General features: G+C 40.0%; 1 protein-coding gene across 2 annotated transcripts; it reads right to left on the reverse strand.

Annotated features, from left to right (window-relative positions):
- Nucleotides 1-21: 21 nt before the first annotated feature.
- mntb (MAX network transcriptional repressor b) lies at nucleotides 22-24,610 on the reverse strand. Of its 2 annotated transcripts, XM_007260716.3 has the most exons (6): nucleotides 24,312-24,609; nucleotides 18,278-18,941; nucleotides 17,515-17,556; nucleotides 16,285-16,396; nucleotides 4,624-4,816; nucleotides 22-4,097 (listed from the first exon to the last, which is right to left on the reverse strand). In XM_007260716.3, the coding sequence occupies exons 1-6, from the start codon at nucleotides 24,382-24,384 to the stop codon at nucleotides 3,439-3,441; spliced, it is 1,743 nt and encodes a 580-aa protein (XP_007260778.3). In that variant the 5' UTR covers nucleotides 24,385-24,609; the 3' UTR covers nucleotides 22-3,438. The 2 variants fall into 2 exon arrangements, with proteins under 2 accessions (XP_007260778.3, XP_022531846.2); XM_022676125.2 differs by lacking the exon at nucleotides 17,515-17,556 and having other exon boundaries at nucleotides 24,312-24,610.

Genomic DNA, 24,610 nt, shown 5'->3' on the forward strand with positions numbered 1-24,610 from the left:
AAAAAACAAAAAAAACAAGTCTTGTCTTGTAAATGTCATAAGATTTATTATGAATAGTCATTATGATTTTCATTAATCTAGCATATTTCATCATTACTTTATTACTATTCTTTCTTTTTAAACATGGTGGACAATTAGATTTTAATGCAGCCCAAAATGTACAGGCGATATATAACTTAAACTTTCTCCATAGGGAAAATGCAGATTTTTATATATTTATATATAATATCAATGTAGAATGAGGTCTAAATGGTCCCCACCACATCATACAGTATTAAATATGGTCCCAAAAAATTAAGGAGAGGGGAAGGAGAGGGAAGGGGGGGGTGTCAAGGAAATCAACATGAACCAAAAATTGCAATCTACATGCAAAACCAGGCAACAGTATAATCTTCAAAATACACAAACGTATATGTGAATGCGTGCATATACATCACATATTTATATATACACATACAGACATATTTAAAAAAAAAAAAAAAAAGAAAAAACTACTAAATTTTACAAAGGTCAGGCTATTTTTTTTGTTTGTTTGTTTACTGAAAATGAAGCACAGCATGTCTTTCTCTATTCCCGTCACTAAATATAGTAAAAGGATTTCACATCTGAAGTTGGAATAAAGCACATTAATGCTCTTTTCCACTTTTTTTCACTTAGGCATGTGAAGCAAAGCCTCAGATTGGTGTGGTTTTGTGGGAAGGGGGGTTGGAAGTTAAAAGCAGGGTATCACAGTGTTCTGGTTGAAACTGATAGTACATAGCAATGAGACACAGTACGCTGGACCACCTTTAGTAGAGTTTCACATGCTGTAGTCGCAACACACACGTAAAAATGTGGGTGAGTGTCAAAAGTCCCGAAGGGAAACTGCGTCAATAGGTGTTGAGTTGTTTGAGTGAGTATACAGCTTCTAATTTGAAGTGGAAGATAAGATAAAATAAAATGAAAATTACAAAATTAAAATAGTGTGACAAAGCAAACAAAAAAAAAGGTCATACGTACAAAATCACCTTCTCAAAGTATACAAGTGCACCAAACATGATTTAAAAAAAATAAACTATGCAGGAGGCTGGTATTCTGCAAGGAATATACCGTAGTAAAGAGCTCTCACATACACCACATACACACTGACATCCATTAATTTAACTGCCACAACTCTACAACTATTTCAACTACAGACTGCTGCATCTCAGTGTGAACAAATGCCCATAACAAGAAGACATTTTTCTTTTTCTTATTTTTTTGTGGAACTGAACTGAGTCCAGTGGTGTATATCATCATTTGCGTGTCTACATTTACGTGTAAAAGACTTTGGAGAAAAATAAACTGATAACTGATACGTTCATAATAATCATTCTAATTACTAGAATGTAAAAATTGTAAGCAGTTCTTAGCACTGGATGCTCAGATGAATACTTTCCTGAATGAGCTCTCCTGGTTGGTCAGATTTTCTCTGTAAAAGACATTGGAAGTTTATATTTGAAGGGCAGCAAATGATCATCAATAACGGAACATGAGCTTAACAACCAAGCAATCCTTCTGCAAGTTCAGCTCAAACCTTGATTAGGCAGCAGAGGGCGCCATTGGACTTAGACCAGGGGCTAGGCACTTGTACGTTTCTTTGTGGGGTGAGTGTGTGTACACACACACATTCTTCATTTGCCCAGGTTGAGGTCTAGTTATTACTAAGATTTTTTGAGAAGATGACAAGATAAATGCAAAAACCCCGATTCTGTGGTTCAATGGTTCTGTGAATCTAGCTTCTGTTTTTTTTTATTATTATTAATTTTTTTTGGCGACTGGATGAAAAAGCTTGATGCCTGAGAAATTTCAGTTTATTTGAACTAATCTGAGGAAGGACGAGTAGGAGGAAGAAGAAAGGACGGAAAGCCAGAGGACGAGACGTTTCACTTTGAGCACTCCCACTCATTCACTCACTAAGAACTTATGCCCAGGATTACGTGATTTTTGTTTGGCTCTGTAAGTGCATTACACAGTCCCGCTTTATTTTAGGTGTATCTAATTATTGTGTAATTACACATTAATAACACATGTAATAAAGTAACTATTAGAGATGTATTCACTCTTCACTCACAGATGTTAACAACTTCAGGTTTCACATATGCATTTATGCATCTCAATACTTGTACATGGTACTGCCATAGTTAGACATATCGGGTTGACATGCAAAAAGTCATGTCACAGAAACTAGTATTGTGTCCCATGACTTTTTCCAATAAGTCATGTCACCTTGCTTAGAGCATTCTGGCCAGTGTTTAGCCTCTTTCACAAGATAACACCTCACAACTTATGGATATGCTGTTACAATCGAAACTAAAGCAGACAATCTGTAATCCATCTGTAACACAGTGAATACATTGCTAGCAGTTACATGTGTTAATAATGCATTATTAGAATGTTAAATAAGAGAGACCCGTTACACCTCAACCCCCTTCTGCTGCAGCTCTGTACTGAATGGAAGAGTACAGTCAAGAAGGCTGATATAATAAATAAAAACAAGCCGCTACTAAGTAGCAATATGCAAATAATAATTAAACATGCTAATTGGTGGCTAGCTGGTAGTTGGTACCAGCTACATTACCATGTTCGGGTGAGCTGCTCCTTCAGAAGAACAGCTCTGTCAGAGATGCTAATGCTGCTAACAGTGAATGAGCTCCAAACGTGTGAAGAAGCACCAGCAAGCAACATAATATAAAAAAAAAAAAAGACATCCCTATTAGAAGTGACTAGCCTCCTGCATTAACTGTTAGCCAGTTTAGCATATTTGGTACTACTCCTTTTTGCTACTCCTTTAATTCATTTCAGTCAAAAGAACTCTAACTGCCATATTTAAAAGAACAGCTCTGTTAGAGATGCTAATGCTGTTAACAGTGAATGAGCTCTAAAAGAGCTGAAAAGAGCCACCGGCTAACAACATAAAAATAAAATAAATGACTTTACATTACATCATCCTAATTAGAGTTGACTAGCTTTCATTCACTGTTATTAGCCAGCTCAGCTTCTTAAAAGTGCAGCTCTGTAAGAGATGCTAACAATGCTAAGAGTGAATGAACTTGCAACGTGTGAAGAGCCACCAGCAAGAAACATAAAAACAAAAAAAATGACATCACTCTAATTAGAGCTTTCATTCACCGTTAGCCAGCTAAGCATATTTGGCTGAGCCACTCCTTTAATTAAGTCAGAAGGACTCCAACTGCCATGACACGATTAGGTTCACACACACTGATGAAGCGATTTAATTTAAAGTACGAATCACATTTATCAAAAGTTCTGTGCTGTATCCACTGTCATTCATTATTACAACAAGGAGCATCCGCATGTTTCTCATGACCTGCAAGAGATGTCACACACAACAACATGCAAACAGGCTAACCCAAAATTAGCCACTTAGTTTCTCACACAGTTCTTTCCTGCTCTGCCTCAGGCTAGCTTGAGCGTGCTGACAGGAAACTGCGGTACTGTCACCATAGTCACTGGATTCAGCACCGTCTGCCCAACTAAACCTGCGTGATGGTGGGCCACCATCGTTGTGGTTTTCCCCACTACTGCCCCCTGCTGGCCTGATGCTGCCGGAGTGCCGTTGACCTGGCCGTGGGTCTGGGGGTGATGGGCCAGCGTGTGCGTGATGTGTCCAACCATGGCCGACTGAGAGACAGCCAAAGGCTGCGGGTAAAGGTGAGCCACAGGGTGTACAGTAATGTGTCCGATAGGCTGGCCGCCTGCTCCAGAGGGCGCTATGTGAGCCAGATGTTTGGAGGCAGCTGGCAGAACGTGGTTGACAGCTTGGATGACGGAAGCGTGCGAGACGGAGGCGTGGGCGATGACGGTGGGCTGAGGGGGTGGAGCCGGGGCAATGGCCTGTGGGGTCACTGCTGCTGTCTGTGGCTGGGATGGGGCGACAGAGAGAGGGGCAGAAGGCTTATGCTGAATGGAGATGTGTGAGGGGAGGATTGATGTGGGTGGGTGAGCGGGCAGGCAGGGGCGGGGCTCGGACAGAGCCGGGTGGGGTCGGGCAGCAGAGGGACGAGGGGAAGACAAAAGGTCATCTTCTGCATCCTGGTCAAAGTTGTCTTCACCTTCTGAAAGAAGAAGAAGAATAAGAAAGGCTTTGAGACTTTGAGTCTTTGTTTTGTCTTCTGTGTTAATTGTCCCAATTTTTGTGTAAACACTTGCTAAACAAGGCTTTCAGCTGCTTACAGATGTGCTCATTTCTGGCAAAGATGTGCAAATGCACAAATACATACAATACAGCTTGTCTAGTTCCTACTGAGACACATTACCAGACGCGGGTTAGAAAGTAGATAAAAAGCCCTCCGGCACTGAGCTATTCAGCAGTAGAATGGAATGCATTCTCTTGAATGATTGGCTCTTTCTCATACACTTGGGATGAGTTGTGGAGTTGGGGATGATCAGGTGGATTAGTAGAAAGGCTTTCTATTACAATAGAGACAGTTACTCTTTTTTTTAATACCATTTTTATACCCTTAATTTCAGAAGAAGCAATGACTGAGCAGGTGTCCCAATACTTTTTTTTGTCTATATAGCGCATTTAAAGACCTTCTATAAGATCAGAATCTCCCAGATACATGTTTAATTTTTTAGTACCTGATGCTGTAGATGTGGAAGCTTGGTCATCCTCAGGCTGGACAGTCTGGCGGAGGATGCGATCGATCTCCATGATGTCCATGCACTGGCTCAGCTCGTTCTTCAGTTCGGCCAGTCTCTGCTGGGTGGCGATCTTCTCTCTCGCCAGCCGCTCCATCTCGTGCTCATACTCCTTCTCCTTTCGCTTTAGCGTCTGCATCAAACACAAACAACAAAAAAGACATTTTATTACATTTATCAATATGAAACCTTAAAAACATCTTATTTTCCACACTTGCTACACTGAAATATGCATTCACAGACATGACACGCCAAAAGTCATGGCACATCTGTATGTAAATTGATTGTGAAGTGGGTGGCTTGAGTAATAAATTATAAGGAGAGTACTCATATTGTGAGTTGGAGCAAAGCCTGGTAGTGGATTCCAGATATATAGAAAAATCTATATATAAAAGTTGTAAAGGTATTCATTACTCCTTAATCTACACGGTCATGTTTGTACTGGGAATATGTCATAATGGACAGTGGACAGTGCAGTGAGTGGTAATGATAATGACCAGCAGCATCTGGCTAGAACTGTAAATGAAAACAAAAAAGTGACTCCAGCAGAAACTGCATCCTTCTTCAGTGCAGGCAACACCACACACATCCCACAGCTCAGTGCTATGTTCCTTCCAGAGGGCACAGGGCAAAAGTCATGGGACATAAAACAAGTCTGTAATGTCAGTGTAGATTTTAATTACTGTCACTTATTTTCTTTTCTTTTTCTCTCAGGAGTTTATTCTGCATTGCATGTCACCCCATTAAACCACTATACACAGTCTTTTCCCAACATCATTTGCAAGAAGGGGCGTGGCCTACCATGAATAAATTCACAGCCTTCTACTTCAGCCAATAGGCTCAGGTCTGAAAAATAAACTAGTTTGACCACTTCTGCGAGACAGTTCCGCATTACTCTCTCAGCTGAATGTCAACACCTAAAAAAAATGCCCGCTTGTGTCTGTAGCTCAGCCTTCTACACACAGACTTGCATGACATCTCTAGAAACATATTAACAAAGCTGTAAAAATGAAAAGCTACATGTACAATGAGGAAAAAAGAGAGAGAGAGAGAGAGAGAGAGAGAGAGACAGAAATGTCACATAGTTAAATGGTCTGCTGACCTACTTGTACTTTTGCCGACAGTGGAACATTAAAACAGTAAAAAGGAGCATAAGTTATAAGAGCATAAGGAGCAAAAAAAAAAAAAGTGTTAATGTGCATCTCATCACTGTCCAAAGAAAAATAAGCCTTGCCAAACTGAAAGAAGAAATAAAACTCCTAACTTTCAGTAAAGGTTACAAAAAAAAAGAGGTAAAAAGTTATTACAACAAGTCATTTTGTAGTGAATAGATATACATGTTTTAAGCATATCTAGAATTAATAAAAAGTTATATAAGGGCAAAGCAGAAAAAAGAGAATGGCACTGGAGTTGAATAAATCAATCACAGCTGTGTAATAAACTGGTTGTCTTTGTGATATTAATTTTACACTGCTCTGTGAGCGTCTTGATCAATCCGTTTCAGATGAGCATTTCTGTGGGTTCACAACACATTACTGATGTCACTGTGGTTTTAATTAAGTCCAAGTTGAATCAGTATCACAGTATGTGGAATAATTGCTTATGTATTATCTGTATTGTGCAACAGTAAACAATCATAATACACAGAAAATACAATTTTGCAATTATTGTGCAAAATGTGCAGTTTAGAATGGTTAATATGTTGTTTACAGGTTTATTTTATGAGTTTTCTTTTTGTTACAAATTAGACAACTGAAGGAGCATCTTGCCTCTCATCCAAACACAGCACAGCTGTAGCAGCTCACATTATTATTCAGCCAACCCACAGACACTCAGACTCAAAAGTTGGATAAAGTTACCAAAATGACTGAGTTTTACAATGATAGGCAAAATGGGCAATTTGTGTAAATCAACATTGCTAGTATTTCAGTTTGGTCTAAAATTGATGTGGTGCACTGATTTATTTGGGATGATTACAACCGAGATTCGAGCATCTTTAAATTACGTTAGCAGTGGCAATCCCGAAGTCCAAGCATAAACCACTGTAATGAATCCAGTAGAGCTCAAATAATGGGTAATATTATTGGACAGATGTGAGAATGTGGTTTTCAAGCATAACCTGAATTTGCATAGTTCATGAACTACTGTAATTAGGCCTGTATCAGTGCCAGAATTTTCCAAAATTATCATGTTAAAATGTACTAAACACTTTCTCCTAAACACAAAGCTGTCTGACCCCACTTTGAGTTTCTGAACTCTAGATTTGTTTTCATCCTGTTCTGTGTCTCTCCTGTCTGTCTTTGTTTTTTTTCTGCCCTCCTGTTTGTTTATATACCCTTCTTAGCACTAGGGCTGCAACGATTAGTCTATATATAATTGGCAATATTGAGTTTTTGAATTTGTCAACTACAAATTTCATTGTCGATTAATCATTATTTGTAACTATACCACCGTACACAAGTGCTAGGGACAGAATCTCAATGGGAGAGGGGTAAATGGCTCACTCACACAGTTTACACTTAACTCCAAAAGTACTTAGCACGTGGACCTCTCTGTGTTCTCCTTGTCTCCACCCAGGTCTTCAGTGCTCCCACCTGTGTTCATTTGTAACTCCGCACCTACACCCCCCCCCCCCCCCCCTCTCATTACCTGTCCTCAGGTGTTACCTGTTTCCTGCTCCCTCCAAGTGTATTTATACCCCAGCGTTTCCTGTTTACTTTGTCGGTTCTTGTATGTTGTTACGTCTGTTAGGTTGTTGGTTTTCTTTGTATACCTTGTTTCTATGTTTTTGTTCATTTCTGGTTCTGGTTCATGGTTTTCTTGTTTATTAATAAATACCTCGCATTTGCGTCCGCTCTCTTGCGTCCACTCCTTGCTCCTTCACCACAACCCTGATATTTTTTACTATTCATGGATTTTGAAGTGGCAATAATAACAATATTAATATTAATAATAATAATAATAAAGTAGTAGTAGAATGGAAAATGTTTTTAAAAACTAATATGGTCACATGCATCCAGTAAAAGATTCTGTCCAGAGAAAAGCTGTTTAAACAGCCCCCCTCTGCCCTCCCCCAAATCTGCCAGAACTCAGTGCACGTGATGGCCCAAACACACTCCTATCAGCCTGTTTCCTCCTCCGCCCCCTACTACTGCACTCTCTGCCAGCGAAACTGGCGGACGGCACGACCATTTTGGCACCAAACGAACAGGAATCCTACTGGGTTACCGTGGGTTGCTATGCATGATTGTGAGTGTGCGCGTTCGTGCAGCTGAGAAAGGAGGGGAAGCAGACGAAGAGATTGAGGGAAGACGGGGTAGAGGGGGAGAAAACAGCACGCGAGAGCTAAAAAGAGAAAGAAGCCACGCAGAGAGAAAGAATGAGTAATTTTTTTATAGTATTTCAGAGATGAGTTTATATGTGTGTGTGTGATTATATAACAGTGACATTAAGAGAGTATGAATGTAACTGGATGGTGCAGCTGGTTTGATAGCACACATTGCGTCTGCCCTTGTGAAGCCTGATCCGGGATTAGCGAGATTGGGCTGTCTGGCCAGTGGGACTGCCTTAAGCCTCTTCACAGAGCAACTCAACATGAGAGGCAGGCACGCACGCACGCACGCACGCGCACGCGCGCACACACACACACACACACACACACACACACACACACACACACACACACACACACACACACACACACACACACACACACAAACACACACACACAAACACACACACACACACACAAACACACACACACACACACAAACACACAGACACACACACACACACACACAAACACAAACACACACACACACACACACACACACACACACACACACACAAACACACACAAACACACACAAACACACACACACACACACACACACACACACACAAACACACACACAGACACACATAAGTACAAGCACTTGAATCAAAAACCATCTTAATTTTCCATAAAACTATAAAAACAATAGTCAATGAATGAATTAATTAATACATATATGACAGGATATTTTTACTCGCTTACATTATGAACGTGCTTGTTGAAGATCACACAAACACTGCAAATTATTTATTAAATACTGATTATTTGAAACAGACATTCAGAAACTCAAAATACAATCTTGTAAATTATTAGGTCATATTTATTCTTACATTTTTTTTACAGATAGTTCCTCCACTTTTATTAATACACTGAGCTTTACAGTTAAAGGTCAATAAACATTATAAATATGAGCAACTGTTTATAATTATTATTTTAATTATTTATTCATATTTTATTTTATGTTTTATGTTTATAAGTGCAGTAAAACGAATAAAACATTTTTATACATTAGTACTCAGCAGCACTGTATAATAATAATAATAATAATAATAATAATAATAATAATGTTATATATAACTATATAAAAAAAACAGTCAAACTGAAGACATCTTGATGAAAAGATTTTACCTGTTCCTTTATTTAATTATGCGACTTTGAAAGGACAAGTAATCCAAAAGTAATCCGGAGCTAATCAGATTGCATTTCTACAGAACCTCTCTGGATTAGAGATTAATTACAGAATATTATTTTTAGGGTAAGTAGTTGTCTGTACCAGAATATATTAGAATCTTTTAGAGGAACTCTTCCAACTCTGTCTGAAATATAAGTTCAAAAACTGAGTAAAAACTAAATAAAATACAACACAAGATCACTGCTTTAACATTTTAAACATCTTTACAATTTCATTCTCTATGCTGAACTGTGGAATCAGTTTTGAGGAGAAGCTGAAATGCTGTGTGATTGTGCAACACTTTGGCTAGCTCTTAAAATTTCTAACTTTCCCATTTTACCTCAGAGCTGAAGCAGGGCAGTCATTTTAAGATAGTATGCTATGTACCAAGCAATACCATCATATGGCTGTTACAGCATTAACACTGGCCCTCATGTGATGTTAGCCTGTTTAATTATTATTTAAGGTTTCTGATACAGCGCTGGACAGACGCAGTTTCACCTCAGAAATTTCCCTGTTGGCTCTTTCACTTATTCTATTCATTGCTAGCATGCTAAGAAATGCTTACGCAGACTGATGAATTTTATTCTTTAGTTTCAGTGATCCTTCATGTTGCATGTGGTAGTATATTTTTAAATGAATAATACATAAATTCACAGATAAAAAAATATTGATTTTAAAAACAGATCAAAATAAATATATAAATAATAATAATAAAATAATAAATATATAATAATAATAATAATAATGATAATAACAACAAAATACAATAGTAGCCAACACTAGTTAAGTTATTTTGATTAATTTTAAACCATTCTTGGGTTTATTTTAATATTTTTTATATATATATAATTAAGCATTTTAATATTTATGAAGGACCCCACGTCTCTCTAAAACACATTGGTTACTAGCAAGATGGATCCATCAGTGTTGTGGAACTGATACTACATCAGGCATCCAAAGAATCCAAAAAGATGTTAACCTTAGGACATCTTTAAGATTTATTTTGCTAAACTTTGTCTTCACTGTTTACTTGAAAACTAGTCTAAAAAATAAAAATGCTTTGAATGGTTCTTTGAGTGATGCCACAGTAGAACCCTTTTGGGTTTTTTTTTTTAAATTAACAATATGTTTAATTACGAGACATAAGATAAGACAATTTTGTTTACATGAACATAGACTATGTTGCATTTTAATTAGCTCTGACAGTTTGCCTTTCTCTTCTCCCTCAGGTTCATCTACAGCTGAATGTTAATAAAAGTTCCTGAATACAATTTGAAACATGTAGCTTTGTCTCGGAAGTGCTTTTTTGTAATTACCTTATGAGATGAAAAAATATTAAGATATACAGTATATCGTGTATATAGTCATTCAGCTAAAAAAATATTAAGACATTAGTTTTCATCCATAAGTAATATGTTGTATACATGCATGTAGGCTACACCTCTAGCATCAAATTTGGTCACAACCTGATCCGTGACACCCTGAGGTGATGTATGCACAGGATATAAGTGAGCATCACGGCTGGTGTCAGACGGCGTTTGGACATGTTGGCGGTTTGCCTCAGGTCAGCTTTGACACGCTCGGCCTTTTGTCTTCAAGCTAGCGACCAGACAGCACCACTGAGTCCCACGGGACGTCACCACGGCAACAGCTGGAACCCGCCAGTCTCCCTGGCAACGGAACAGAAAAGGAGCAGCGCGGGGGTGGGTGGGTGTTATGGGGGTTGTGGAGGGGTGTCAGGAGGCGGAACCCAGAGCGTGCAGCGGGTGCTATTGGACTACACGACCTCCGGCATGTTCCGCACCTTCCCTCCCCTTTCGCTTTTTAATAAACTCCCTCTATCATCTCCGCTCCCCCTCTGTAATTACAGTCTCCCCCTGTCTCTCCCTCTCTCAGCACACAGACTAAAGATACGTCCTTGGTGACGACTCATTCAGCGCAGTTCCATAAACTGAGAGATATGAGGAGTAACCGTGCATTAAACAACGCTGCAAGAAACGTCTAAACAATACACGCTACTGTGCTGCTGCAAGTTAAAAACAATCAGAACAGAAGTAAGACGAGGAGATATGAACAAGGGTGGACGATACGGTCCTAAAATACATTTATTATCAAAGAAAAAGAAAACATAGCAAAAATAATTGCACCCAGAATTATTGGATTGTAGTGCTGTTCAGAAGAAAGATAAAAAGTTACTTGAAAAAAAATGAATAAAGAATATTTAAACTGATGCAGGCAGGTTCATAATTTTGTCCTGCAATAATTGATCCTTATATATTTCCACACAGTTCCTAAAGATGTTGTGGAAGGGGTGAAGGGTTGATAACACGTCCAATAGCACCCCACACATTTTCAATCATTGTTAAGTCACTGCCGAAGTTGAACACACACTATAACTTTTGTCCATTTTGTAAACGACAGAAACTATAATATCATAAACCTGATATAATAGCATAAAAAAACAAGTGCAGAGTATTTATATAAAGTGCAAAACAATTATATAAAAAAACAGCAAACCAAATACAAAATAGACTATGTTTAAGGCAGAATCTCTGTATTATCACAATACAGATATTTTTACTATTTCAAATATTAGACCAATATCAGTGTGAACAACAGGAAATGGCACACCCCTAAAAATTAATCACTACTTTAGTCAATCATTTTCCAGCTAATCAGCTGATCTGAGGTGCAGGAAGAAGGTTTAACTGCTGGGTTTATTACATCAGCACTGAACATGTTCTTAACAGCACAGCCAGGGACTGCAAGCTGTCCACTGCCCACCAGTCATGCCCACCCTGCACCAACATCTCTACTTGGCAACACACAGACTTGTATGAGCGAAGTCGGGAGAAGAAAACATAGATCTAAGCTAGCCAATCAGGAAAGAGCTAAATCTCAGCATTAATATTACATGCATAACTATCACCATTATCTTTTTTTTTTTTGAGGGGGGGGGTTTACTGTCTCTTTTTCTCTCACTTATTCTCTCTATTTCTTTCTCTCTCTCTGTAACTCCACCCACTCCCCAGCCTCCTTCTAACCCAACGAGGCTACAGCTTTCAGTCGACGCGCCAGTAAGCATGTGCGACAGTGGCACGGTGTGTACCGAAGTCTGGCACGCTCGCAGCGAGAGGCAGGCAGGGAGGGAGGAAGAGAGAGAGAAAGAGAGGGAGGGGAATAGAGTGTAGGAGAGAAGGGCGGAGCTTATCTCGAGCAGAGGCTGACGTCAGCAGACTCGCGCTCACCATGTGCTCATGCCTCACGTGGACTTGGGAGCAGGCAAAAAATGGGCGAGGGAGGGGCTGGAAGCGAGGGAGGGAGAGAAAGAGGGAGCAGAAGGGGAGGGCAGGAGCAATAGAACATCGGTTTCTGTGCTAGTAGAGGAAAATATAATGCACAATTACAATTACTTGGAATTGTGTTGGTGCGTGGCCTTAATTCCCTGGACAACAAACACCCTTCCCTCCCCATAACCCTTCATACATAAAAAATATGTACAAATTGTAATCGTATATAAAAACTGAGACTTAGATATAATAATAATAAATAAATCGTAATGTTAAACGTTTTGCAATATTACTGACATGCAGAATAACCTTTACTACCAAACATACCAATGATTTACATTGTTTTTGGAGAAGAATAGTAGCATAGTAGTAGGAATGGATGTGTACTGGCAGAACTTGATATACATCACAATATATGGGCTATTAAAATTCTGCTATATTTTCCAATATATTGTGACACTGTACATTAAGACAGTATATTGCAAATGAGTTGTGTGTGCATATTTGACAGCTCTTAATGGTGTTGTTTATTACTATTTTAGAACTACAAAAAAACAAAACGTGTCAAATTACAATAGAATTCTGTGAATAATTATGATTCTCACTTTTTCTTCTTTAAGATCAAGCATTTTATAATGGGTATTTAAATGTGAGTAAAAGAATCAGTGTTTGAAACAGTTAGGTTTGTAATAAAAGTGCAAATTCCTTAAAAATAACAGTACTAATCACAAATGTCTGTGACTAAATCATGGAAAAAATCATAATTACTTTTTTAATGCTGGTACTTTACTGTATAATGGTGTATTGTGATTTTCATTTGAGAGACCAGATCATTATTTTTACAGTATTATAATATCTCAGGGTAGTTTTGATGCTTTTTAAACTGCAATATTGTAATATTATGAGTTACAGAGTTTAACTGAGAGTTTTAATAGAGAACATAAAAGCTAATGTAGCTCCATATCGCACCTTTAACTGCTTGAAAAGAGGAAACATGCCATCAACTGCGTGTGGTTGTGTGTATGTGTGAGAGAGAGAGAGAGAGAGAAAACGCAAACTTCAGCATAAATAAGGTAATCTACCTTCTAATCTCAACAGTAAGAATTGCAGATTAACAGCAGGAGTTGATGCCCAATGTTGACTGCCCAAAAAAACAAATAAAAGTATTTTTTCAGTTATGTAAGAAATAAAAAACTCTAAATTGTAGTCAAGAACCTATACAAAAAACACACTTATCCACAATTCTACTCAGGCTTCAATTCACAGACCTTCTGATTGTCATTCAACAGAGCATTAATCCAGATTTATAACACTAACTGCATGAACATGAAGAGGCGCATGAGTGAAGGTGTATGACCTGCGATAAAGATAATGAATAAGCAAGGTCTTCCTGCAGCAATCGAATCAGGCCACTGTGGCATATGTCTCTGACACTATTCTGCCAATACCGCTCCGGCTGTGCGAGTGTGTGTGTGTGTGTGTGGGCGTGAGAGGGAGAAAGAGGGAGAGGGAACGCAAATGAAAGTGGCTGAAAAATCCAAATCCTCTGTGGCCTTCTTCAAAAAGAAAAGGAAAGAACCTAGTCACGAATCTCCAAGATCACTTCGTCTTACAAATAAATGAATGAATTAGTTTGAGTTTTAACATCTGATCTCCTTTATACTCTTCTTTTGCTATCAAATCTCAACTCAACGCAATTCAGGTCAGTCCAGCACCTTTCACCAGCAACCTGATCCACAGTCATCATCATCATTTCCTCACCCACGGTTTTAAACATTAACCTTTATAACAACAACCTCCACCTCCTTAATCCAATCGCGTCCACAGTGGTGACGCTCTAACTGGGACGAGATCACAGTTCCACCAACATGATATCCACTCCAGCAGCCCCAAGGGTATTAAATGCATTAAAGAAAGCTGTGAAAAGCTGCTACAGCACACAGGTTTTGGGCCGTCGCAGCAAACCCAGCATGGCTTCAAAAGCGCAGTGCTAAAACCGCATTCAGCTCCTTCTTTTGTCACCACTTTTTTGTTCCCCCTTTTAATTTTTTATAACACCTGAATCGCAGCCAATTCCCAGTAAGTAGGTCTTTCCCCTGTCGCGTGACAGCCTCACCAACCTGGAGCGGCAGCCACATCTCCCTCCAGGGCTATGACTACATGTTATTGTTATCATCACAGCAGAGGTCCTATGTAGTAGAGGTTGTATTGTGATACACAATAAGCTGTATAAAAAAAAAAAAACATGACTTAGGAATATTTCAGACAGCATGCTTAGTCAACTTCAACTGATTAGTTGTTGAAGTAGTGCAGCAGGGGTTGAATAATAAAAAAAATTTACTAACTGTATTTATAAATGCAGTTTTCAAAATAAGTATCAGAATTCTTACAGAAATAATACCAAATTATACCTACAGCATATCACAAAAAGTGATTACACCCCTCAAATTTCTTTAAATATTTTATTATATCTTTTCATGGGATAAAATATAGACATGACAGTTTGATACAATGTAAAGTAACCAGTGTACAGCTTGTATAACAGTGTACATTTGCTCTGCCCTCAAAATAACTCAACACACAGCCATTAATGTCTAAAGACTGTCAACACCCTGAAAGTGAGCTGCAGCACGGTGGCCAAGACCATACAGCAGTTTTCCAGGACAGGTTCCACTCAGAACAGGCCTTAAGGAAGTTAAACGCACATGTTCAGCATAATATCCAGAGGTTGGCTTTTGAAATTAGACATATTGGTACTGCCAGCAATGCTGCAGAGGTTAAAAGGGTGTCAATGCTGCACTCTGTAACAGATTGGCCTGCATGGCCGTCATCCAAAAAGGGAGCCTCTTCTAAAGATGATGCATAAGAAAGCCTGGAAAGAGTTTGCTACTTAAGACAAGCAAACTAATGACAAGGATTAATGGAACCATGTTTTATGGTCTAATGATACCAAAGCAAACTTATTTAGTTCAGAAGGTGTCAAGATTGTGCAGCAGCAACCAGGTTAGGAGTACAAAGACTCCTTAGAGATTCAAGCATGGTGGTGGGAGTGTCATGGTTTGGGGCTACATGAGTGCTGCGCTTTAAGGGGCTACAATTCTTAAAAAAAACATGAATGTCAACATGTACTGTGACATACTGACGCAGAGCATGATCCCTTGTTCCCTTAAGAAAATGGGGTCATTATCATGTTATAATACTGTCCAAACGCACCTCCAAACAACCACTACCTTGCTAAAGAAACTGAGGGTAAAGGTACTGAACTGACCAAGTTATGGCAGTGCTGGAAAATAATGGTTTCCACGTAAATTATTAATACTTTGGGCACAATTTGGGGTGTACTCACTTCTGTTTCCAGCTGTTTAGATATTAATGGCTGTGTGTTGAATTATTTTGAGGGCACAGCAAATTTAGACTGTCATACAAGTTGTACACTGATTACATTGTATCAAAGTGTCATATCTTCAGTGTTGTCCAATAAAGAGATATAATAAAATATTTACATAAACGTGACCCTACATATATAACCCTTCATATTACAGACCTCTACCTCACTACAAGCTTTTCTTGGTATGCAAACAACAACCACACACAGTGTATATATAATACCAGAATTAACTCTACAGCATGTAGGTGACTGGATTCATATGTTTATTCATCTTAATATATCATTGATTCTTACCACTGGTTTGATTTTACCTCTCTAAAATGATTTCACGTTTGGTGACCTGTACAACACCTGCAATTTCAGGATTTCCTGCTCCTGGCCCCTACATGCAGACAGCTCAGACTCCACTTCCTACCTGGATGTAGCGCAGAGCACTTCTAAGCACACTGAGATTGGACGTTTTCTTCTCGTCCACGTTGGGGACGTTCCTCTTCAGCGTCTCGAAGCATTCCTTCAGATGTGCTCGTCTGCAGCAGAAAAACAGAGCAGGTCATACATCATTAATGTACTCCTTGTTCTGACCAAGTCTTTGTAGACAGATATTTGATGCTTGAGTTCATGTGGCTGCTTTAGACAATTTAGTACACACTACTGTGCTTGCCTACCACAATAACACTTCTAGTAATGCACCTATTCATACATATCCTGCGTTTGAAATCACTCTGGGGTGGGTTTTCCAAAAGCACCAGGGCTGCAAGTAATGATCATTTTGGTAGTTGACAAATCTGTCGATTATTTTCCCCAATTTGTCAATGATTATTTCTGCCATGCACTCCATCTCTGCTTAAAAACTATAGAAACTGCTGAACGCAGGATTTAGATGCTCTGATATTTAGTGAGAAAATATATAATATATTGTGTCTGTCACTTTTGGTGTCTGAGGTGAGTCTGAACTGAGTGCGTGAGCAGCTCAGCTTTGTGCATTTTAGTTACAAATTATCGATTAGTCGATGCGAGTCAACAAAAAATATTTTTTTAGATGTTTGCTTAGATGCTGACCAAATCCCATTGGCCCTGTGGTGCACGTGCATGACTAAAGATAACCACTATATTACCATAGTTTAATAAGTAGTTTCAATGATTTAAGGCTATTTTCTTCATAATAAACATAAAAAACAGTAGTAATTCGACTCAGTAGCTAGTTAACTTTCCCGTTCCACTTTAAATTGTGCAACAGAGAATGCAGCATTAAGGAAGAACGGAAAAATAAAGGCAAATTTGATCAAAAGTTAACCATCAGAGGAACTAAGAAATGTACAATAATAATCAATTGCTGTAATATCTGCCTCTAAAGTTAACTAGCTAACCAGCAGCTAGGTTGCTAAACGTTAGTGCTCCACTGCTATAGCTATATCTGCATCAGGTGAACCAAGGGTGGCCCCAATTCTTAGGGGGATTGTTTTACCCCCTCCCTTTGGATCGGGCTGTCCTTAATGCTAAAATACATTTGGGAAACTGAACCCTCATCATTTTTGACTAGTGTGTGAACAGAACACATTTCTGATATTTTGTCGAAAATGCTTTAATTCTGATTTTAAATAAACTGTTGGACCAAATATAAAAATCTGATTAAATGTTCACTCACCTGTTCTTTTCTAGCTTATTGTGCACCTCCCTGGTTCCAGCCCTGTAAGCACATTATTTATGCATTTAGGTTAAAACTGGAGCTGTATATAAGTAAGCATTTACTTCCATTTAGACATATAAATTACATTTATAAGCTCTGACAAAAACCTTTCTACATTTCACCTACACATCCAGAACCTGAATAAAAGTGCCTATATAAATCTGCCTATGCAGCAACCTAGCTGTCTGGTTTAATGTACAGCTCACAAAATATAAAATGTTTCCTTCCTTAAGCTAAGCTTGTTGTCTTGGTCTAGAAGCTAAATTAATTCACATCTACTTAAAAAGAAGAAAATGACCCACTGCTTTAGTTTATAAATACAGTTTTGATACCTTGGCATTGGGCTGGACAATTAATTGAAAATTAATCTTGCCTACGTGTTTTTTTTTTATTCTTATTATTTCTGTTAATGCTTTCCTCTAAAACATACAACCATGCGTGTATTCACAGGCCTCCACCCCATACAGTCTGTGATATGGCAGCAACATGAAGAAATCAAGCCAACTGAGAAACTCAAGCAGATTATACCAATAAAAAGTGTAATGTCCATCACTCTTAAAAATAACCATTCATTACTTGCAATAAAGCGAAAATGTTTATTAATCAAATAAACATGATATTGATTTGAATTTTGCACTGCTGGCCAATTACATATTGTCAACTTGGAAATATGCAGAAGGTCTCCCACACACAAATGCATGTAATGCTGAGGTTCTCTTACCCTCCAGGCCGCCTCTTTCCCTCCAGATTGCGGGCATCTTCCAAGGATGTGCCGTTGGTCCGCGTGGGTTGTGTGGCTTGGGGTTGTGTGTTCTGAGGGTGGGCCAGAGCAGGTTGAGGCAGTAGAGCATGCTGGCCTGGGGCTGCTGTCTGGGTAGTGATAATGGGTGCAGGGTACGGCTGCAGCAGTGCTTGCGGCTGCTGTTTGGGGCTGTTGCCTGACTGAGGCAAGTCGCTGGTCTCTGCTTTCATGTGGCTGAGCAGCTGCCGATACTGCTGTTGTGGCTGCTGAGGGGGAGAGTGTGGGTCCTTGCCCACCGGGCTGAGCAGAGGGGCGCCTGGGGGCGACAGAGCCGTAGCTAGGGGAGTTACCACTGGCATGGCTGAAGCAGCGTGGAGTGCTGGGGTGGCTTGTAGGGGCGGTGCCGCAGGGTTAGCCGGAACCACGGGAATTGGGATGACGGTGATGGGAACTGGTGGAGGGAGGGGAGGAGGTGGAGCCGGTGCCGGGGGATGGTGCTGGTGGCGTTGGGGTTCCACTCTTGTCTCGTCAGCCCAGGTGACATGGTTGATCTGCACGGGGTGGATGAGAGAGGTTGCTACCTCAGGCCGCTTCTGCTCCACCCCGCGGGAAAGGAGGGCTTTTTCTCGTCGCTCCTCTTCTTCTGTAAAGAAAGAAGATGCTATAATTAGTATGTTTCAGAGTGTAAGAATAAGGTTTACTATCCTGTCCTCAAAACATTAGTTTGTCTATAGATTTTCACCCCAACACAATAGATGAAGACAAAGACAGACAAACAAATCCCATTCATTTTTACCACTGAAAATCTTTTAGACCCAGAGCACCAAATACCAAACACCAAATTACAAAATAATGATAAGACCATAGCGGTCTGCACCCAAGGCATTCTTGGGTGTCTAAATTAACTTTTATTACTGTTTTCATCATTTACTGTTACTGCAATTCTTTCAATGTATTTATCGTGACAACTCATTGCTGTGATAAGATTAACTGCAAAGCCCTAACCCAAACCCATCTTTTTATTTAGGCTGCTTCTCAACTTGGAAATTAAAGCTGGGTACGACATCCAGAATCAAGTGAAAGTCGTGCCCAGATGAGCCAGGATGTTTAAACCACAACTCCAGTTCTAAAGACTCTTTTCCCAGCACTTTCCCTATTCACGTCAAATCTGACCAACCAACCAATCAGCTAAATGACTAACAGTCAATCATTGAGCTTTACTCGTGTGTTACAGCAGGGAAAGCACTAAAATGGACAAGAACTCTGGTTGACTGGTTTACACTTTGGACCAGATTTTGACTAACCGGTGTCTGAATGCAACTCTATGGTTCTGGATTGGTGTACCATGGATTTCAAGCAGGACAATAAAACCTGAAAACTGACTCCAACCCTGTGGGATGTTTAAATTGTAGCCATCATGCAGCATTAAAACAGGTAAAGCCGGTTTGATCAACAGGCACCGAGCTGTAGCAACGACTTCCAGACATCCGGGCTTAGCGAGGGAGGATAAGAGCAGGGAATCAGAATCTGCTTCTGCCTCTTTAAGAGAGAAGCCCTGGTAGTGGTCTGGCTCAGTCAGTCTCCAGCACTGAAGCCCTGACGTCATTCAGCAGCCTGCAGAAAAGGCAGGGGAATCTGAGGCCGGACCAGGGCGCCTCATCCGCCGCCTGGACAGACCCTTCGATTGGCCACCTTTATATGACTGACAGCCCAATCTATACAGTAGGGTTGTATCAGACGCCTTGAGGGTTGCTGCTTTTGTTCTGTTGGTTGGGCTTCGGCAGAGGACGGGGGAGGGGAGAGGAGAGGGGGCGTAACAGCTACCAAAAAACCTTTCAGCTGATGTCATCAGCACTATGAGACACGAGGTCTGAACCAGTGCTGCAGTGTCTGCACTGCTTTCTCCCACTTCAAGGGAGTTGCTAATGCAAACAGCAAGGCACGGAGAGAAGGCAGTTTCCATAGACGCAGGGAGACCAACAGACAAGACATTTGGGAATCCTTGTCTGTCAAGAACGTCTGCAGTGAGGCAGCCATTCAAAAGATGACTCCCTCTCTCTAGCAATCGGAAAAATATGCCTCTGGAATTGACACAAAGTTAACAGACACTGCATTTAATCTACAGCAGAGGTTCCCAGTCCTGGCCGCAGAGTATCCATGCCCTACATATGTTGGTATTATCCCTGCTTAAAATCATCCTGATCAATCAGGGCATAAAACCAGCAAAAAAGGATAATGTAAGAGAATCATTTTTTCATTCCCTTCTCTCCTGATGAACAGGTTAATTTTTGACTTCTTAGAAATCCTTCTCTGTGAAATTCAACCCTGATCCTACTAATCATTTAATTAATAAGTCCATCCTGAGTGACCCAGAACCATAAGCCACTGGGCTACACCTTTGTTTTCCATGTATACTTCATACAGAAAAAGACTCCACACCACACACTTACATTCACTGGAACTAGCAAATAATACAACGTCACTAAACAAACATGCTCATGCCTCACGCAAGGCCCAAGTAAACTGTATAAACAGCCACACTCTCACACCAACAAGAGCATGGCCCAGTTTAAAGTTTCCATTAGTGATGTTTCAGTGAAGGAGGCTTGAATAAGCAGCGAGCAGATGGGCAGTGCCGTGGTCCGAAAGACAAACACTCAAGAGGAGAACACGGCTCTCAATGGCCATGTGTTTCTGGCACAGCGGTGCCTGGTCTCCTGACATAGATTACACAGCCTGTTGTGATTCAGGGAAAAATGTGCCAACAGGACGCAGCCGCTTAAGTTCCGCCCCTACATACCTCCTTCTTTCTCTGGAGCACTTGCAATTACTCACACATGCAGAGCGCGCTCCAAACAAAGCAAGGAACCCACGCAAAGCTTTTATAGGCCCGGCTGAATGGAGATGCATCGACTGCTAAAACCCTTTCAACAGGATTTACTATTAAAAATAAATAAGTAAATAAATAGAATTGCAAAACTATATCAGAAGACAGACACCCTGTAACAAATGCAAGTTTATTTTTAATGTTGTACTGCTGACTGACCAACATAGTAAACTTTTTTTGTATTAGATAAACTCGGATTAAATATTGCTGATCAAACTATAAACAGCTACAGCAAACTTAGCTGTAGGATCAGTTTTGTGTAGGTAAAGTTGAGTGGGAGAGTAGAGTATAAGGAAAGGGAATAGAAGTGGACCCTTTGTACAACCTAATTATTAAGTAATCCTAATTATTAAGTGTAATTGTGAAAGACCACTAAGATTGCAGTTTAGTCTGAAACTACAGTGCCCCACATGCAGATTAAACCTAGAGTCTAGAGTAAAAGGAATTTACAATAGTTTCACTGCCATTATAGTATAAAAAGTATGACTACAGGTTTCAGATTAATTGATGACTCCCCTGTGATCCAATGTCATCCTGTTACTGACTGATATAATAAGAGAAAAAGGCTCACACACAGCAACAAGTTTAAAGGGACAAGTACATGCAGTTATATATTATGTACATGCTTTCCAAAGAACTACATGCAACATGTTTCAGTTAAAGAATGCATTTGTTTTGGTCAGTGACGTGTATTATTTGGTCCCTTTTTGTACAGTTTGTTCACTCTGAAGCCTTGGGGAATTTAGCTGATTGTTTCAAGGCCTAAAATGTACAAAGTGCTTATGTGTAAAGCAATTTGCTGTAAATTTCCCTACTTTCTGGATTCAGAGAAAGATTTGTCTTGTTGTAAAAGTCTAAGGCACAGTAGAGTCCTACTAGACACAGCATTAGGGAACTCCAGGCCACATGAATTGGGCCTAATCTGATATTGGACAGAACTGTTGTGACTGCAGTGAAACTAGATTTAGAGAAGAGGGAAAGGAGGAGAAAGCCCCAATGGCTTCAACGAAAATGAAAAGTCAAAGTGTGAAAGAATGTATGAGCACCATTACATATTATTCTGGCCACACAAACAAAGAACAGGCAAACAGAGCAGTGGGGTGGTACTTGGGGTTAATTTTTAGGATGGCAGTGGGTTTATACTACAATGCGATATTCATGTTTTATCCAAAGGTCTAGTGGGCCTCATATAGGTGTATGTTTGAGTAAAATGAACATTGTTGTTTTAATTTTTTTTCCCAAATTCAAAAGAAAAATATTGTCATTTAGAGCAGAATTATTTTATTGTTTTATTTGCAAAAAATGAGAAACGTCTGATAACAAAAAAGATGCAGTGCTTTCAGACCTTAAATAATGCCAAGAAAACAAGTTCATATTCATAAACTTTTAAGAGTACATAAATCAATATTTGGTGGAATAACCCTGTTTTTTAATCACAGTTTTCATGAATCTTGGCATGTTCTCCTCCATCAGTCTTACACAATGCTTTTGGATAAACTTTAAGCCACTCCTGGTGCAAAGAAACAAGCAGTTCAGCTTGGTTTGATGGTTTGTGATCATCCATCTACCTCTTGATTATATTCCAGAGGTGTTCAATTTGGTAATATATTTATATATTTTGTTTTCTTTCCCCCAGGGGGCAAGGCCAGGCACACTCCTCAGACACACCCTAATTTAGTGCACAGTACATTTCTCATTTGAGACAGCTCTTGAAATCATTGTTCCTTTTCCCAGGATACTGGACAAGGTGGAGAGAGAAGTAAAATCTCATTTTTTTAACAGGAAAAAAAGAACTGACAGTCCAGTGCAGGCTGGGAAAGCTCTATGCAGGGGAATCAATGTACATTATATAACTCCTGCATAGAGAGAGCGGGAGGTGGAGGGGGGTGTTGCCCTACTTTCTCCCCCGTTGTGACCCAAAGGAGGGGTAGGAATGAAGAGGAGGGGGGGTCTGGCGCGCACGTGGCTGCAGGGGCGGAACCTCAGCACGCGGTATCCGCCGGGGCGTGGCCTGTTTGACACGTCACCTCGAGAACGAAACAAAAAAGCTCCACTCCCAGATTGCAGAGATAAAACAGACGGAATAATTAAGTATTTCGGTGTTAAAAAATAAGAAATGTGAAGTAAACATGAGCAGGCTTGAGATGAAATATTTTAAAATATAAAAAAACACGGAATAGAACGTGTTTTATAAAAAAAAAAGTCAAGAGATATTCCCTTAGCAATGTCATTATGTAAAAATAAATATATAAAAAATAAGCAAGCCCCCGGTCCATTGCCACCGCCCAACACGCAGAGCCAACAACGGCGTGCACTCCCCATGTGTAGATAGATAGATAACAAAAAGGTCCAAAATATATTTTTTTATTATTTTAATATTTGGCTATATCTGAGCTAATTCTAGTGCAAAAATAACTAAAACAGAATTAAAACTAAGCCTAAAAAACTGAAGACGTGCAGCCGCCCACCGCAGCTCATACAGCAGTAAAACTATAGGCTAACCTATCGCATTTACTGGCTAAATATAGCTAGACTATAGCTAGGATTTAACCCATAAAGCGAGTAAGCCTTAGTTAATTATTGGAACAGGCTGATAACCATTTAACTAGCTACCGACCACAAGCACGACTTCACACACACACACACACACACCTCACAGCACAAAACGGTTAATTCCGTTCAGCATTCACCCCGACCACGGTGCATGCCCACGGTTGCATGCCCACGGTTGCATTTTTAACCACCATGCACTTCCCATAAGCTATCTAACGTTAATAAACTAACCTCCCTGCTAAAAAAAAATCCAGCGCCAGGTCATCCACGAAAAAATAAATGTATAAAAATACCCTGTGCTCATTAACTAGCTTTTTATCTTTTTAGCTGGGCTAGGTCTAGGTAACCCAGTGTCTTCTGCGTGAAACCCTGGAACTACTCTCTAGCTCTTTCCCGCCCGCATTAACCTACTAACTAACTAAAATAGCAAGGTAGTTTGGTAATCCTCATGTATTCTAGTGAACGCTAGCTAGCTAATTCCACCACCAGTCACTTTATTTGCAAGCTAACTAACTATATGTATTGTTTATTCTTTCCCCCACCGGTAACCCCGTTCTCCCCCCTCCGCCTTACCACGTGTGATCTGTTGTTGCTGGGCTTGCCACTCCAGATACCTCGCCGCCTCCAGCAGCGTGTCGATACTCATCTCGTACCCGGATACAATGAGGTCTCGTTACAGGAAAAAACGGCGAGCGAGGGCCCCCCGTGCCGCGGATGTAGGAGCTCGTTCGGTAGCGGTGTAATCCGGCGGGGTCCGGAGACGGTCATAAAATATCCAAAGCTCCGCCGCGCAAAAAAAAATCCCTTCACACATTCATTACTCGACTTGCAACAAGATGGCGGTGCGAGTAACAGAAAACACAACAAGTCGA

Source organism: Astyanax mexicanus, chromosome 17 (genome assembly GCF_023375975.1).
Source record: "Astyanax mexicanus isolate ESR-SI-001 chromosome 17, AstMex3_surface, whole genome shotgun sequence".
In the NCBI taxonomy this organism is placed as follows: Eukaryota; Metazoa; Chordata; class Actinopteri; order Characiformes; family Acestrorhamphidae; genus Astyanax; species Astyanax mexicanus.